Below are 15,304 nucleotides of genomic sequence, written 5' to 3'. Positions count from 1 at the left end.
CCTGGTTCAATTTTTGTACGAATTAAGGTTATTTCCTTGTATACAGATTTCAGTAGTCTCAGTATCATTTTTTGAACAGGTTTATCTACACATCTAATTGTCTTGAACCATTACTGAAAATCAACTGACCATATAAACATAAATGTTCATTTATAGAAAGAAAACACAAAGTTCCCTGCAGGGTCAATGGGAGAGATGACAAATGAGGCCGTTAGTTTCCAGACCCACATACGTGATATTAAGTTCGTGAACTCACCCTAGGAAAAGTGCTACATACTTCATTGCTAAATATCACTACAATCACCTTTGGCGTACTCCCGTACTCCCCTTGGGAAGTTAAGCACTGATCCCAGCACTTAGACCACTCATCAAAGCAATTTTGGAACTCTTTTTCTGGAATGGCCATCAGTGCTATTGTCATATTACTCTTGATGTTCTGACTTCTTCAAAATGTCTTCCTTTCAATATTTTCTTTATCTTTGGATAAGGAAAAAAGCCACTGGGGCCAAATCAAGTGAGTAGGGAGAGTGCTCAAATACAATTATTTATTTACTGGCTAAAAACTCTCAAAGAGAGTGCTGTGTGAGCTGGTGCATTGTCATGCACCCCACCCAGAATATGTGAAAAAGGTCTGATCTAGTTAATGTACCACGGTGTTGGCAGTTTGGTCTTCTTAAAGGATGGTTCTATATCAGCAGCTCCACACTGGTCTCTGATGCTGTCAGGTTAGATCTTCCATCACAGCAGTATATCAGCATTGGCATGTAGGAGTGCTTGCTGTTGGGACCATCCATAGCCTACGTCCTTGCCAGAGTGGTCACACCATTTATAGTTCATTGTGTCAACATAGATGAGGCTGATAGTAAAGGCTAGTGGACATTAACAAGCAGTCATTTTGTCTTCTTGTTTTCTTGGTTGTTTAGTGTCTCTTCCGTGGAGAATATGTTAACAGAAACTAAAACACTTTCACTCTTCCTGTCAACTCGAATATGTTCTTCTACATGCATCTACCCACAAACTTCCTTGATTCCAATATTTTTGTCTTCTTCCCTTCTGTTGACCCAGCTTTTTTGCCAGTGCACAAATGTCTCCCTCCAGCTTCTAAACTTGAGCTACTTCTCTTTCCACATGATGAATGGCCAAGTGCGTTTTTGTTATGTATTTGTTTGTTTATTTATTTTTATAGACAAGATCTCACTCTATCGCACATGCTGGAGTACAATGGCATGATCATAGATTATTACAGTCTCAAACTCCTGGGCTCAAGGACCTCCTGTTCCAGTCTCCCAAAATGCTGGTATTATAGATGTGAGCCACTATGTCAACTTTCCAAGTACATTTTTAAAAAGCAGTACCCTTTGGGAGGCTTTTCTCCTACCATTGTCTTTCAAACCCTCCCTGCATGGGCTTATATTTCCACCGCCATCATTTGCACCATGCTCTCATATACTGAACTCTTGCATCTGAGAACACTTAGGGATTTTCCTCCTTTGTCAGCTGGTTGTAAGGGATGCTCCATATAGCAAAGGGTGAGGAGCTGATGCAAGACTAGCAAGTGAGTGGAAATTTGAGTTATCTGATCGTGTGTTTGCTTGAGTATTCTGGTCCTCCTTTTGTTCAATACTGAATGTATTTCATCAATTTACTATATATTGGTGCAGTACCTGCCTAATCTTATGGCTTGGTGGACCTGAAAAAAATCCACCTTATGATGAGTAGCTGTGGCTGCATAGCTACTTGCTGCCCTGTAATCAGGTGCTGGTCTGTATCTATAAAGACAGAGTAGCATGGCAAAACTTGTTTTTTAAAGGATATACAATATGTTTTTCCTGTGGATATAATGAATTTATTCTAGAAGTCTGTGGTTTTATTTGTAATTACCTTATTGCAACATGCAATAAATACCCCATAATATCATTTTCCAAGAATAATATCTCTAAAACCTTAGATGCTAGCAATTGTCCAATTTACAGAGTTGCTTGTACTGCATCCTGGATTGCTATAGATCCCTCTTCTGTTATTAACCCCGCTCAGAGTCAGTATCTTTTTGTGTAACCCACTATGTGGATCAAAACAGTAATACAGGTGTGGAATATGCTGCCTACAAAACCTGCAAAGGTACATCGGTTATTATTTATTTGTGGTGCAATAGGTTGTCCTTAATTTTGGGTATCCCATAATCCCTTGAATGTATGAAATATCCTAAAGTCCTTACTTTTGTGGCAGACTTCTGAATTTGGTAAAGCATATCTTACAACTTTAGAGCATGTATGTCTTACAAGGCCTCCAATGTGCTTGCCATTTCTTAATCACCTAGTCCAGTCAGCACATTGCCATCAATTTGGCGTACTGATTGGTTTTCTTTTGTTTTGTTTTCCTGTGGCATGTCAAGATAGCTTCGTTTTTAAAAAAAATTATATTATGACAGAGGGTGAGAGAATGAACATAGTCCTAGGCAAAATTGTAAGTAGAAGATATCTGATCAATTTGAATAGGAGTTGCTCTTAATACTCTTTTCTGATAGTGAGGATGAGCTATTTATCAAATCAATAATATATGCATAAAACCAAGTTCATCTGCCTTGTTAGAGATATTGAGGATGACTTAGGAAGTTCTACTTGAGTTACAAGAACTGTATGGTTTTTTTCCAGAGATTAGAGTAGTAAACTAACTGAGATGAACTGGAAACCACGATATTTTCATCAATTAGATAAACATAATTCAGAAGAAATATAATGCAGCCATATTGGTAAGTTAAAAATATTCTAGCGATCACATTTTTAAACATAAAAGAAAATGCTAAATTAATTTTAATAATACATTTATTTAATTCACTATATCTGAAACATTATTGTTTCACTAGACAATCAATATTAAAAATAATGGTATGTTTCACATTTTTTATAAAGTATTTAAAAACAAGTGTGTATCTTACATTTTCGGCTCATACTAATTCGGGCACTAAATTTTTACTGAAAAATCTTGATCTGTATTTAAAAGTAGTATAATTTATAGTTGAAAATTTAGATTCACACACCCACCTGTTCCAAACATACTCAAAATATTTTTTGTCATTAAATTGAGTAACCGGAAATCACTTTACTTCAATATTTGCATTGCATATTTATAAATTGATTCATCTTTTTTTAGAATACTTGATTTCATTTGAAGAAAAAGCATATTCATTTCAAACTTGACCTGTTCATGCTATGGAAATTAACCGCCTTTTTTGTTAGCTCAGTAACAATGAATTCAAGGATTTAACCCTTAAATTCATCTCTATTAACGGTTGTCTTTTATATCAAATTTTGCAGGCAATTTGTGTTAAAATTGTACATTGAAATTAAATTATTCTGCATATAATGTATAACATCATTATTGATTCATAACCTAAGATGTTTTTATTTCAGCATAAACTCTTATCCCTCTCTAACTAGATTACAGATAAATGTTTATTTTCTGGTAGCTTTAAATGTGTCTTGTTCATATACAGTGTGATACTGCTGATAAAATATAAACCACACTGCCATCTGTTGTCTTAATTATTGAAATATTTGCTATATATTTTGTTTTAAGAAGATCTTGAATTGGAGTAAAAAGTACAATACATTTTTGTCACACTCTTTCATGAGAAGCAGTTGTTATGACCAAGTAATCAAGAAGAAGTCACACCAGCAAGCTGAGTCTAATTAATTATGAGTCCTTTATTAATGCGCATCAGGAGCAGGCAAACACCAGAAAAACTCTTGACAAACTAGTACAGTTTGTGACAAGCTTTTATAGGTAAAATTTGCAGTGTTGGCTACATAGCAACTTAGTGACCATAGCAACAATTAACTAAGAATTTGGTAACCAAAATGGGAACTTTTGATAGTTAGGGAATTTTGATTCATTTCTTGTCCCAGGTATAGCCAGTGCCAGGAAAGCCCCTGGAGTTCTGCCAGCAAGATATAGTTTAAAGTAGTTACATAGAGACAAGGTAGAAGAATCATTATACAGTGAAGTTACCTTGGTTAGGTCACTAACAAAATATAAGAACAAAATATGAAAATGTAACAATAGGGTTTTGCTAAGTATTACATTTGATTTCAGTTAACAAAGCATGCAATTACATGGAACTTATGGCTAGGGAGTTTTGTAACAGTCAGCAGGAAACGGTCAGCACAGCCTGCCCAAAGGGGACAAAACTGGGGGTCTGTGGTCATGGGAATGTTACCGTAATCACACATAGGTGTTGAGGAGTGATTCTTAGGTCAAGCAGGCAACTAAGGTGGAAGTTTTAAACAAAATGGAGTAAGCTGGTTGATACTAATATTTTGATAGCAATTTGATTTTATTAATTGATTAAGCTCATTTCACAGTGAACACTACCAAAGGACACAGGATAATTAATTCACTGTTTCTATTATAAAATTCAATTATCTAAATTAGTTGTTGAAACTCATAGCATTTACAAGTATAAATTAAATGAATTTAACAACTGTACCTGTGATACATAGGTTCTGCTTCTGCAAACTGAGCTTAAAATGTATTAGATGATATGATATTAATTATATTTTATTATACCAAGTCATGTGGAATGATGCATTTCCATTGTTGCCTGCAGATTATAGCTTAAACTTCTCAGTTTGAAATAGCACACTTACAATGAAGTCTCTACAGATTCCACAGGATCTCATAATGCACCCAAAATTCAGTCACAGAACATTCCTCAATGAATGTGACTATGTCCGATGCCACCTACTACTGGCTTTGTGCATATGTTTTATTCTTTTACAATTCTTTTAACAACATTCTTTGGAAGAATATTTCTACTTTCTTTTATTTTATTTTTTTTTGAGTTGGAGTCTCACTGTCGCCCAGACTGGAGTGCAGCGGCCGCTCCCGGCCACCGCACCCTCGACCTGCTGGGCTCCGGCAATCCTTCCGCCTCAGCCTTCCAAGTAGCCGGAATTACAGGCACGCCTTACCATGCCCGGCTAATTTTTTGATTTTATTGTAGCGATGAGGTCTCGCCTGCCCAGGCAGGTCTCGAACCCATGGGCTCAGGCAATCCACTCACCTCAGCCTCCCAAAAGCGCGGGATTACAGGCGGAGCCACCGAGCCCGGCAACTACTTTCTTAAAAGTGATATCGCAAATACCAACTCTGCAAGGAAGCTGTCACAAGAATGTCAAATGGTCTTAATTGCACTAGTAACTATTTCTTACTACAATTTTTTTAAATAAACTATTCTAATGTCTTTGTGTCTATTTCTATTCCTTTGTGGCAAATTGTAACAAACCTATTGTTTTAAAACACTGCTTATTATCTCGCAGTCACGTAGGTCAGAGAGTTGAGATAGAATTGCTTGGACCCGCTTGGGCAGCGAGACCTCATCTCTACAATAAATCAAAAATCAGCCGGGCGTGGTAGCGCCTGTAATTCCGGCTACTCGGAAGGCTGAGGCGGAAGGATCGCCAGAGCCGAGTGGGTCGAGGCTGCGGTGGCCAGGAGCGGCCACTGCACTCCAGTCTGGGTGACAGAGTGAGACTCCAACTCAAAAAAATAAATAAATAAATAAAAGAATTGCTTGGATTCTCTTCTTAGAATCTCATGAGTTCAAAGTCAAGGTATCAGCTGAACTAAACTCTTATCTGGAAGTTATGCAAAATAATCCACTTTCAAACTCTCACGTTGTTTGCAGAATTTTGCTCCTCGTGGCTATAGGACTGAGGTCAGAGTTTCCTACTAGCTATCAGTCAGAGGTTGCTCAGTTGCTGTTTGGTGCTTGCAAATGGTCCCCTCCATCTTCAAAGCCATTAATGGCATGCCAAATCTTTCTCATGACTCAAATTTCTCTCTGCCTTCCCCTCTTGCTACCGGTCATGGAAAACTCTTCTCTTTACATGTCTCATGTGATTAGATTAAGCACACACATGTAATCTATTTTAAGGTCAACTGACTTGCAGCCTCAATTACATCTGCATAATTCCTTTTGATCATGTAATATAACACGGACAGAAGTATCATCCATCACATTCGCAGTCCCTAGAGTTTTAGTGGGAACTCCCCGAGTGGCTATATATATATGACTGTATGTGTGTGTGTTTGTGAGTGTGTGTGTGTGTGTGTGTGTGTGTGTATACAATCATTTCAATCATTTTCTTTTCGATTTCTCATTTATTATTTCAATGAATATTTCTTGAAGGAAAACTATGTAATAAACAATGTGCACTGTTAAGATGGTTAATATATATATATAATATAGGTATAGATATATGTATATGTATATTTTGAGTTGAGATCTCATTCTGTTGCCCAGATTGGAGTGTAGTGTCACAATCATGGCTTACTACAGCCTCGACCTCCTGGGCTCAAAAGATCCTTCCATTTCAGCCTCCCTACTTGGTACAGGGAAGTTTGGTGTGCCACCAAGCCTGGCTAATTATTTGATTTTTTTGTAAAAACAAGGTCTGGCTATGCTGCCTAGGCTGGTCTCAAACTCTTGAGCTCAAGCAATTCTCTTGCTTCGGCCATCTTATTATTATGCCTACTACAGCCTTTAAAAATGCATTGTAATTTATTCACATGTACTTATCCATCTGTTTCTTAACAGTGTTAATTAACCAACTTAACAGTGCACATTGTTTATTACATAGTTTTCCTTCAAGAAATATTCATTGAAATAATGAGAAATTGAAAAGAAAATGATTGAAGGGATGAGGACCCCACAAAATTAGCACTGTTTAGGATTATAAAGGATTATAATTGAAAACCTAATGAGCAACAACTGAAAAACCAGTGTTTTAGCACAGGTTAATTTCCATTCAGATAATATATAAATGAGGCAGAAATGCAATAAGAATTCATTTTCCCTTCAAGATTAAAAGAACAGTACCAAGCAAGACATGGGCTTTATGCCAGCAATCATAGATATTAGAAGGCTGAAGCAGGAGGATCGCTTGAACTCAGGAGTTCAAGACTGCCATGAGCTATGATTGTACCACTGCACTCCAGCCTGGGAGACAGACTGAGATCCTGTACCTTAAAAAAAAAAAAGAACTTTGTCGATTAGGAAATTGTAGGCTGAAAAATCTAAAACATTAAGCCGGGTTCAGTGGGTCAGCCTGTAATCCCGCGCTTTAGGAGGCTGAGGTGAGTGGATTGCCTGAGCCCGCGGGTTCAAGACCCGGCTGGGCAACTTGGCGAGACCTCATCTCTACAATAAATCAAAAATCAGCCGGACGTGGTAGTGCACGCCTGTAGTGCCAGCTACCTGGGTGACAGAGTAAGACTCCAACTCAAAAATAAATAAATAAATAATCTAAAATGTTAATAATTTAATTGATGAGGATTAAAAGATTAAGAAAAAAGAAAACAAAAATTATTTATTAAGCTTGTGTGCATACACGTGCATAAAAATTAACATAATACATATGTGTATATGAGTGTGTGGTGTATGTATACACACTTAGACAAAACAAGAATGGCAATCCATTTTGCGCTCTACAATGATGATAGCACAACCTTATTCTCACCAAATCCTTGATTGCTAGAGACTGTTTTAAGTATTTCACATTCATAAACTAATTTAATATTCACAGCCACACAATAATTATTAATTTTTGTTTCACTGAATAGACATAGAAAGTGATGTACAAATGGTTTAATTAATTTGTCCTTTCTTATACATCTATTGGCAAAATTGAGAAGTGAACACTGGCTCTCTGACTGCAGAGTTTTTGCTTTACTGTATAACATTTAAAAAGAAAAATCAATACTAAAGTCCAATTTTTGTTTCCATAGACAAAGAAATTAGCCAATGTTTGAGCAAGAGTGATCTAAATCTTTCTGGAATGACTGAAGGGTTACAGTAGTTTCTCCTTATCTGTGGAGGTATGTTCCAAGACCTTCCATGGATGTCCAAAAACACAGATAGTACTAAACCCTATATAAACTATGCTTTTCTTATATATACCTACCTATAATAAAGTTTAATTTAAAAATTAGGCATAGTAAAATTAACAACAATAACTAATAACAAAATAAAACAACTTTAGCAATATATTGTAATAAAAGTTATGTGAATGTGAGCTCTCTCTTTCAAAATATCTTAATATTTTTGGACTATGATTGACCACAGCTAACTGAAACCACAGAAAGCAAAACTGCAGATAAGGGAGGACTACTGTATTATTCAAGAATATGTACTAGAGGAGCCCAAAAAATATCTGTATAAGAAAAGAATGGTATCTCAATTCATCCAAATCAGGATTCCCCAGGAGAGCCTTTCATGTGACTTCATAGACATAAGCAGTAAAAATATAGATTTGAAATAGTAACTAATGATGAGTCAACATTGAATTATATATTTATGTAAGAAATTGTCTTCATAAAGTTGATCATAAAAATATACATGTACATAAAAAAAGGCAGAGAAATAATCAAACAGAAGACAGAAATGTCAATACATATAGGATAATTTGCAAAAATAACATATTGACACTAGCAATGAGCAATTAGAAAATGAAATCAGAAAAACAAATCCATTTATGATAACATCAAAAAGAATAAAATATTAGAAATAAATTTAAATAATAAAATGATAGATTGTACATCCCAAACTATAAAATATTCAAAGAAAGAATTACTGAAATAAATAAATAAATGCAAAGATATCCTGTATCTATGAATAGTGTTAAAAAGGAAATACACCTCAAATTGATCTATAGATGGAACACCATTCCTATGAAAATCCATGTTGTCATTTAAAAAAAAAAAATTGACAAGCCGATTCTAGTATTTGCATGGAAATTTAAGAGATTCCAATATTGTTGAAGCAGATAGTCAAGAATAACAAAGTTGGAAATCTCATACTTCTTGAATTCAAACTTACTATATTAACATAAGATAGATATGTAGATCCATGACATAGAACTCAAGAGTTCAGAAATAAATACACACACTAGGATCAAATAATTGTTGACAAAATTATAAAAACAATTCAATAGGGAAAACTTAGGTTTTTCAATAAATGGTGTTGGAAGTTGAACACCTACCTCACACCTTATACAAAAATTAGGTCAAAATGGATCAATGAAATAAATATAAGAATTCAAACTAGAATACTCTTAAAAGATAGGACATAAAATTTTCTGACCTCGGATTAGAAAATAATTTCCCAGCTATTACACACAAACCATAAGAATTTAGAAACAAAACATAAATTGGAGTTAATTAAAACTATAAGCTTACATTATTCAAAGGATAACATTAGTATAGTGAAAGAATATTTCAGTGAATAGGAGAAAATACTTGCAAATCATCTATCAGATAAGGGTCTAGTGTTCAGAAGATATAAAGAACTCTAACAACTCAACAACAAAAAGACAAATAATCCAACTGAAGTGGATCTGGGAAGACATTTTTTCCAAGGAGATATACAAATGACCACTAAGAAAATGAAAAAATATTCAGTGCCTTTAGTCATTCAGAAAATACAAGTTAAAACCACAATGGGATACAACATCATAGTCAATAAAATGGTATAATCTAAAAAAATAGAAAAATAGAGTTGGCTAGAATGTGGAAAAATTGAAACCCTCCTACACTGGTGATGGAAATGCAAAATTTTATAACCACTGGAAAACAGTTTTGAAGCTTCTCAATAAGTTAAAGATAGAGATGCAATTAGTGTTGAATAGTCACACAAATCTGTGAATATACTAAAATCCACTGTACTGTGCACCTTAAAATGTTATGGCATATAAATTGTATCTTTAAAAAAGTATTAAGGATGTTTTGCTTGTCCCAAAATATTTTGTAGTGCCCTAAGAGATCCAACAGATTATAACCCATGGTCATGTAATTAAAGCAAAACAAACAAACAAAAAAACAGGGTTAGTTAAAAAATGCATTTAGAAAAAATAAAATATGACAATAAACATTTAATTAAAAATATACATAGAAATCAAGATAGCTTCTATGAAGCATGAAAGGCTTGCCTTCAATTCTCAAGATGTAGAGGATTTAGATATGCAGATTATAGTCAATTAATAACAGTTGAGGTTCATCAAACTTTTATCAAAGTGTGAACATTAAAACAATTGGTGTGATTAGACAAGAGAAGGAAATCAGGGGTATCCAAACAGGAAAAGAAAATTTTAAGTTCTCCCACTTTGCTAATGATATGATCCTATACCTTGAAAAATCCAAGAGAATCTGTCAAAAACCTCCTTGCAAGGATAAAGGACTTTGGCAAAGTTTCAGGGTACAAAATAAATGTCCAAAAAACAGGTTAGTTCTTATACACCAACAACAAAGACAGAGAACCAAATAAAAAACATAATTCCATTCACAATAGCCACACACACAAGTGAAATACCTCAGCATCTTCCTAACCAAAGAAGTGAAAGACATTTACAATGAAAACTACACAACACTGCTCAAAGAAATCCAAGAAGACACAAACAAATGGAAAAATATTCCATGCTCATGAATAGGAAGAATCAACATTGTTAAGATGTTCATCCTACCAGAGGCAATCTACAAATTCAATACAATATCCATTAAATAACCAATATCCTCCTTCTCAGACCTGGAAATCACAATACAGAAATTCATTTGGCAACATAAATGACCACGAATGGCCAAAACAATCCTTAGCAAAAGAAATAACGTGGGGGGTATCACACCTCCAGACCTTAAACTTCACTATGAGGCTACAATAATCAAAACAGCCTGGTATTAGTACAAAGACAGGCATATGGACCAATGGAACAAGATAGAGATTCTGGAAGAAAAACTTCAATTTCTCAGTCAATTCATCTTCGACAAAACATCCACTAATCACCACTAGGGAGAGGAGAAGCTATTCAGTAAATGGTGCTTGAAAAACTGGCTTGGAAAACAAGCAGAAGATTGAAACAGGACCCCTACCTAACACCATGCACAAAAGTCAATGCTAAATGGATCAAAGACCTAAACATAAAACCTCAGACTATAAGAATCTTAGAAAATGCAGAGACACTCTTACATAAATCATAGTAGGCAGCCAATTCCTGGTCTAAACTCTAGGTGTTATAAGAGTAAAGATAGACAAGTGAGACTTCATTAAATTGAAAATCTTCTGCAAAGCAAAAAAAAAAAAAAAAAAAAAATCAGGAGTAGATGGCCCACAGAATGGAAAAAATATTGGCCAACTATATATCTGACAAAAACCTAACATCCAGGATCTCCAAGGAATTCAAATGTGTTAAAAAAAAAAAACAACAACAACAACAAACAGCCCCATTAAAAAGTGGGCAAAAGACATGAATAAACACTTCTCAAAAGAAGATATACAGGCAGTCAATAGACACATGAAAACGTACTCAGCCTCACTCATCATCAGAGAAATGCCAACCAAAACCACATTGAGATAACACCTAACCCCAGTAAGAATGACTATCATTAATAAAACAAACAACAACAGATGCTGGTGAGGATGCAGAGAAAAGGGAACACTTCTACACTGCTGGTGGAAATGCAAACTAATTCAGCCTCTATGGAAAACAGTGTGGCAATTTCTAAAAGAACTAGAAATTGACCTTCCATATGATTCAGCAATCCCTCTACTGGGAGTATACCCAGAGGAACTCAAATCATCCGACAAAAAAGATACCTGCACACATGTTTATTGCAGCACTATTCACAATAGCAAAAACATGGAACCAGCCATGCTGCTCATCGAAACTGGACTTGATTTTAAAAATGTGGTACATATACACAATAGAATATTACACAGCCATAAAGAAGGACAAGCATATGTACTTCACAGCAACTTCAATTAAATAATACTCATTGATCTATCACAGAAACAAAGAACAGAGTACCACATGTTCTCACTCATAAGTGGGCCCTGAACATTTACCACAATACTATAAGAAAGGAATTGGAAGTAGCTGGATACTGCCGGAGTGGGGTGGGGAGGAACACAACATCAACAAAGGTACCTGATCTCAAACCAGGCAAAGTGGAGACCAAAGGGAGGCCTAAACTTTACCTGTCTAATGTTCACTTTTATACTGAATCCTGAATTGTACCCCACATCTTTAAAATAAAGTATACATAGCAAATAAATTGGTGTGGACAAACTTAGCAACCATAAACCTTCTTCAAGATAACTTTTGGGAGTTTTGTGAAATCATTTGTAGAAAATTATTTTTTTCAGACTTATATTAAAAAATCATGGTTAGCCATTTCAGGTACTAATATTTCTCTAAATTCTCCATAGAGATTCTGATTATTAGCATAAGGATGAGTGAGGAATAAAAGCAATCATGACAACGATGATGATTGTATAGCCAAACCAAATAGATATTTTATCTAGACTCATTAAAATATTTACTTTTATTAACACAAAAGTAACATAGGTGTATGAATTTCTAAGCAATATTTTATTTAGGCATAAAACTTCATTGAAGAAGGTCAGGCACAGTAGCTCAACCTGTAATTCCAGCACTTTGGGAAGCCAAGGAGAGAGGTTTGCCTAATCCCAGGGGTTCGGGATCAGCCAGGGCAACTTGGTGAGACCTTATCTCTACAATAAATCACAAAAACTAGACAGGTGTGGTGGCGTGCATCTGTAGTTTCAGTTACTTGGAAGGCTGAGGAGGAAGTATCTCCTAAGTCTAGCAGGTCAAGGATGCGGTGGCCGTGAGCATGCCACTGCACTCCAGCCTGGGTGACAAGACCGAGACTCTACCTCAAAACAAAAACAAAAACAAAAAACCTTCATTGAAGAAAGTGTTGACGTTAACTCCTCACTTCTAAATGCTTAGAAGTTAAATGGAAAAAAATTAAGATTTAAACAGTTGATACTGGATTTGAAGATCAGTAAAACTGAAAACAAATACTGACAGGCATGTAATTGATGAACAAAGCAGCATCTCTCCAAAAGCAGAGGATCAACTTCAACCCTTGTTCTTTAATACAGCAAAGAACCTTCAGACATATAGCTGGCTTCAAAAGCAAGCATCCTAAAGTACCACTCATGGCTAACAGCTGAAATCATAGGAATAAAGAGGCTTACGCTAATGTCCAAATCAACATAGCATACAAATGAAATATATATTAAAAAAAAAACTAGAGATATTTTAAATTTGAAAAAAAACGTGTGAAAAAGCCAACTTGCAGAAATAGATTCCATTTTCTGTAAAGGAGTGTTGACCAGAGTGAGTGCTTGAAATATTTTTCATAAAATTATATTAACTTTGCTAACCTCAACAGCTTCTTGAGTGCCCTGGTTACCTCTTTGTTGCGAAGACTGTAAATGAGGGGGTTCAGCATGGGGGTGAGAATGGTATAGAAGGCTGACACCATCTTGTCCTGGTCCAGGGTATGGTTAGATGCTGGTCTCATGTACATGAACATGGCAGCACCATAGTAGAGTCCAACCACAGACAGGTGAGAGGAGCAAGTGGTGAAGGCTTTGTGACGACTTTTCCCAGAGCCCAAGAGGATGATGGCTCTCAGGACACGGGAATAGGAAAGGATGATAACCAACACTGGGAAAATTAACATCACCACGCAGCAAATAAAAAGCAGTTTTTCAAATGAAGATGTGTCTGTGCAGGATAGAGGTAGAAGGGCAGCAACATCACAGAAAAAGTGATGAATTTCCAGAGAGCTGCAATAAGAGAATAACAGGGCAGCTGCAAGTACAATGACACCATCAAGAGAGCCTAAGATCCAGGAAGCAACAATCATGAAGACACAGAGTTTCTGATTAATGAGGATGGTGTACCGCAGAGGGTGACATATAGCCACATAGCGGTCATACGCCATGACTGCCAACAAGAAGCATTCAGCTCCGAGCAAGGACACATAGAAGAATATCTGGGTTCCACAACCTGCCAGGGAGATGGACTTGTTGCCAGACAGGTAGTTGAAGGCCATCTTGGGTACAGTGGTGCAGATGAGCATGAGGTCCATGAGGGACAGCTGACTGAGGAGGAAGTACATGGGGGTGTGGAGCTGAGTGTCCATGTAGATGACGAGAACCATGGCTGAGTTCCCCATGAGGGCCACTACGAAAATGACCAGGACCAGAGAGAAGAGGAAAGTGTGGGTGGGGCTGTGATCAAAGATTCCCAGCAGGATGAAGATGGAGTTAAAGGTCTGGTTTTCCCACACCATCCTGGATAATTGGCCTTATCTGGAAGTTCCAGAGAATAGAAGCTTATTCATTGATTCAGTTTTCAAATGCATACTGAGCAGTTTATACAATCTGTAAGACCTCTCTAATCTTTAGTTACCTCCTTTTAATCACAGTAAATTGTGTGACTTGGTCCATTGCTTTCACTTTTTTTTCCTCATACAACCTTCACAGAGTACTACTTAAATCACTATTGTTTAAAATTTTACAGACAAGAGCACTCAAGTTCATAAGAGATTGCTAACTTACCCATATATACAGGCAATAGAGAACCTAGGAGAAAAATAAGTATACATCTCTGTTGCTGAAATTTGCACCCATTCCTGACCACAGGAATTCCCATATTAGTCTGATGTGGCTCCAGGTTGGTATTCTCTTCAGCGATAAAATTCCCATCCTCATGTTTTCCTCTACCTTTCTACCCCCAGCCAAGTGAAAGACTATATGACATCAATATTACCCACTGGGGACACCTATGCACCTGAATTCAAAGAAGGGTTTGACACCCCACATTTTAACTTTCTCATCTCAGACTAAGCCTTGATGTTTTATCTTATAAAAACTCATTGAAATATTTTCCTAAGAACAGGACATTTACTTCTCTTTTGAGAATAATTTTGTTTCTCCCAGTTCTGTGTGGGAAAGGGAGTTAGGGTTTTTTGTGTGTGCTTGTTTTTGTATGTATTTTTAATTTTTTTAAATTGAAACATTAAAATTATGCATATTTATGGGGTATAATTTTACATTTTGATACATTTACATGTTATATGATGATCAAATCATTTTACTGTGTTTATTGTGAACATCACCACACATTTATTATTTTTTTGTCCTTAATCCAAAGCAAGGCATATTTTTATTTCTGCCTAGCATACATCACTGCCATCAAAATTCTTCTAAATTTCCAAATAACAAAACTTGAAACAATAAAATGTCTTTGTCATTATTTTCCAGTTTTTTTAAATTCATTTTCCATTAATAAATGACATAAATACACATAGAGTGATTGAAAGAATTCTAGTAATGTGAGGATTTTGCAATTTCATGATATTGTGACACAATCCAATTTTGAAAATGAAGGAACAAAAAAATGTTACTTTTCTTCATGTTGACTATATGAATAAG

At 35.8% G+C, this 15,304-nt stretch overlaps 1 protein-coding gene across 1 annotated transcript; it reads right to left on the bottom strand.

Annotated features, from left to right (window-relative positions):
* Nucleotides 1-13,224: 13,224 nt before the first annotated feature.
* Nucleotides 13,225-14,160, bottom strand: LOC103271824 (olfactory receptor 2M4). The gene has a single exon (XM_008069322.1). It carries the CDS (start codon nt 14,158-14,160, stop codon nt 13,225-13,227), a length of 936 nt encoding a protein of 311 aa, XP_008067513.1.
* Between the last annotated feature and the right edge of the window lie 1,144 nt (nt 14,161-15,304).

This window comes from Carlito syrichta, unplaced genomic scaffold, assembly GCF_000164805.1.
Source record: "Carlito syrichta isolate Samal-C Ts95f unplaced genomic scaffold, Tarsius_syrichta-2.0.1 Scaffold311916, whole genome shotgun sequence".
Taxonomy (NCBI): Eukaryota; Metazoa; Chordata; class Mammalia; order Primates; family Tarsiidae; genus Carlito; species Carlito syrichta.
Note: the sequence above shows the minus strand (reverse complement) of the source record. Positions and strands in the feature narration are given on the sequence as shown.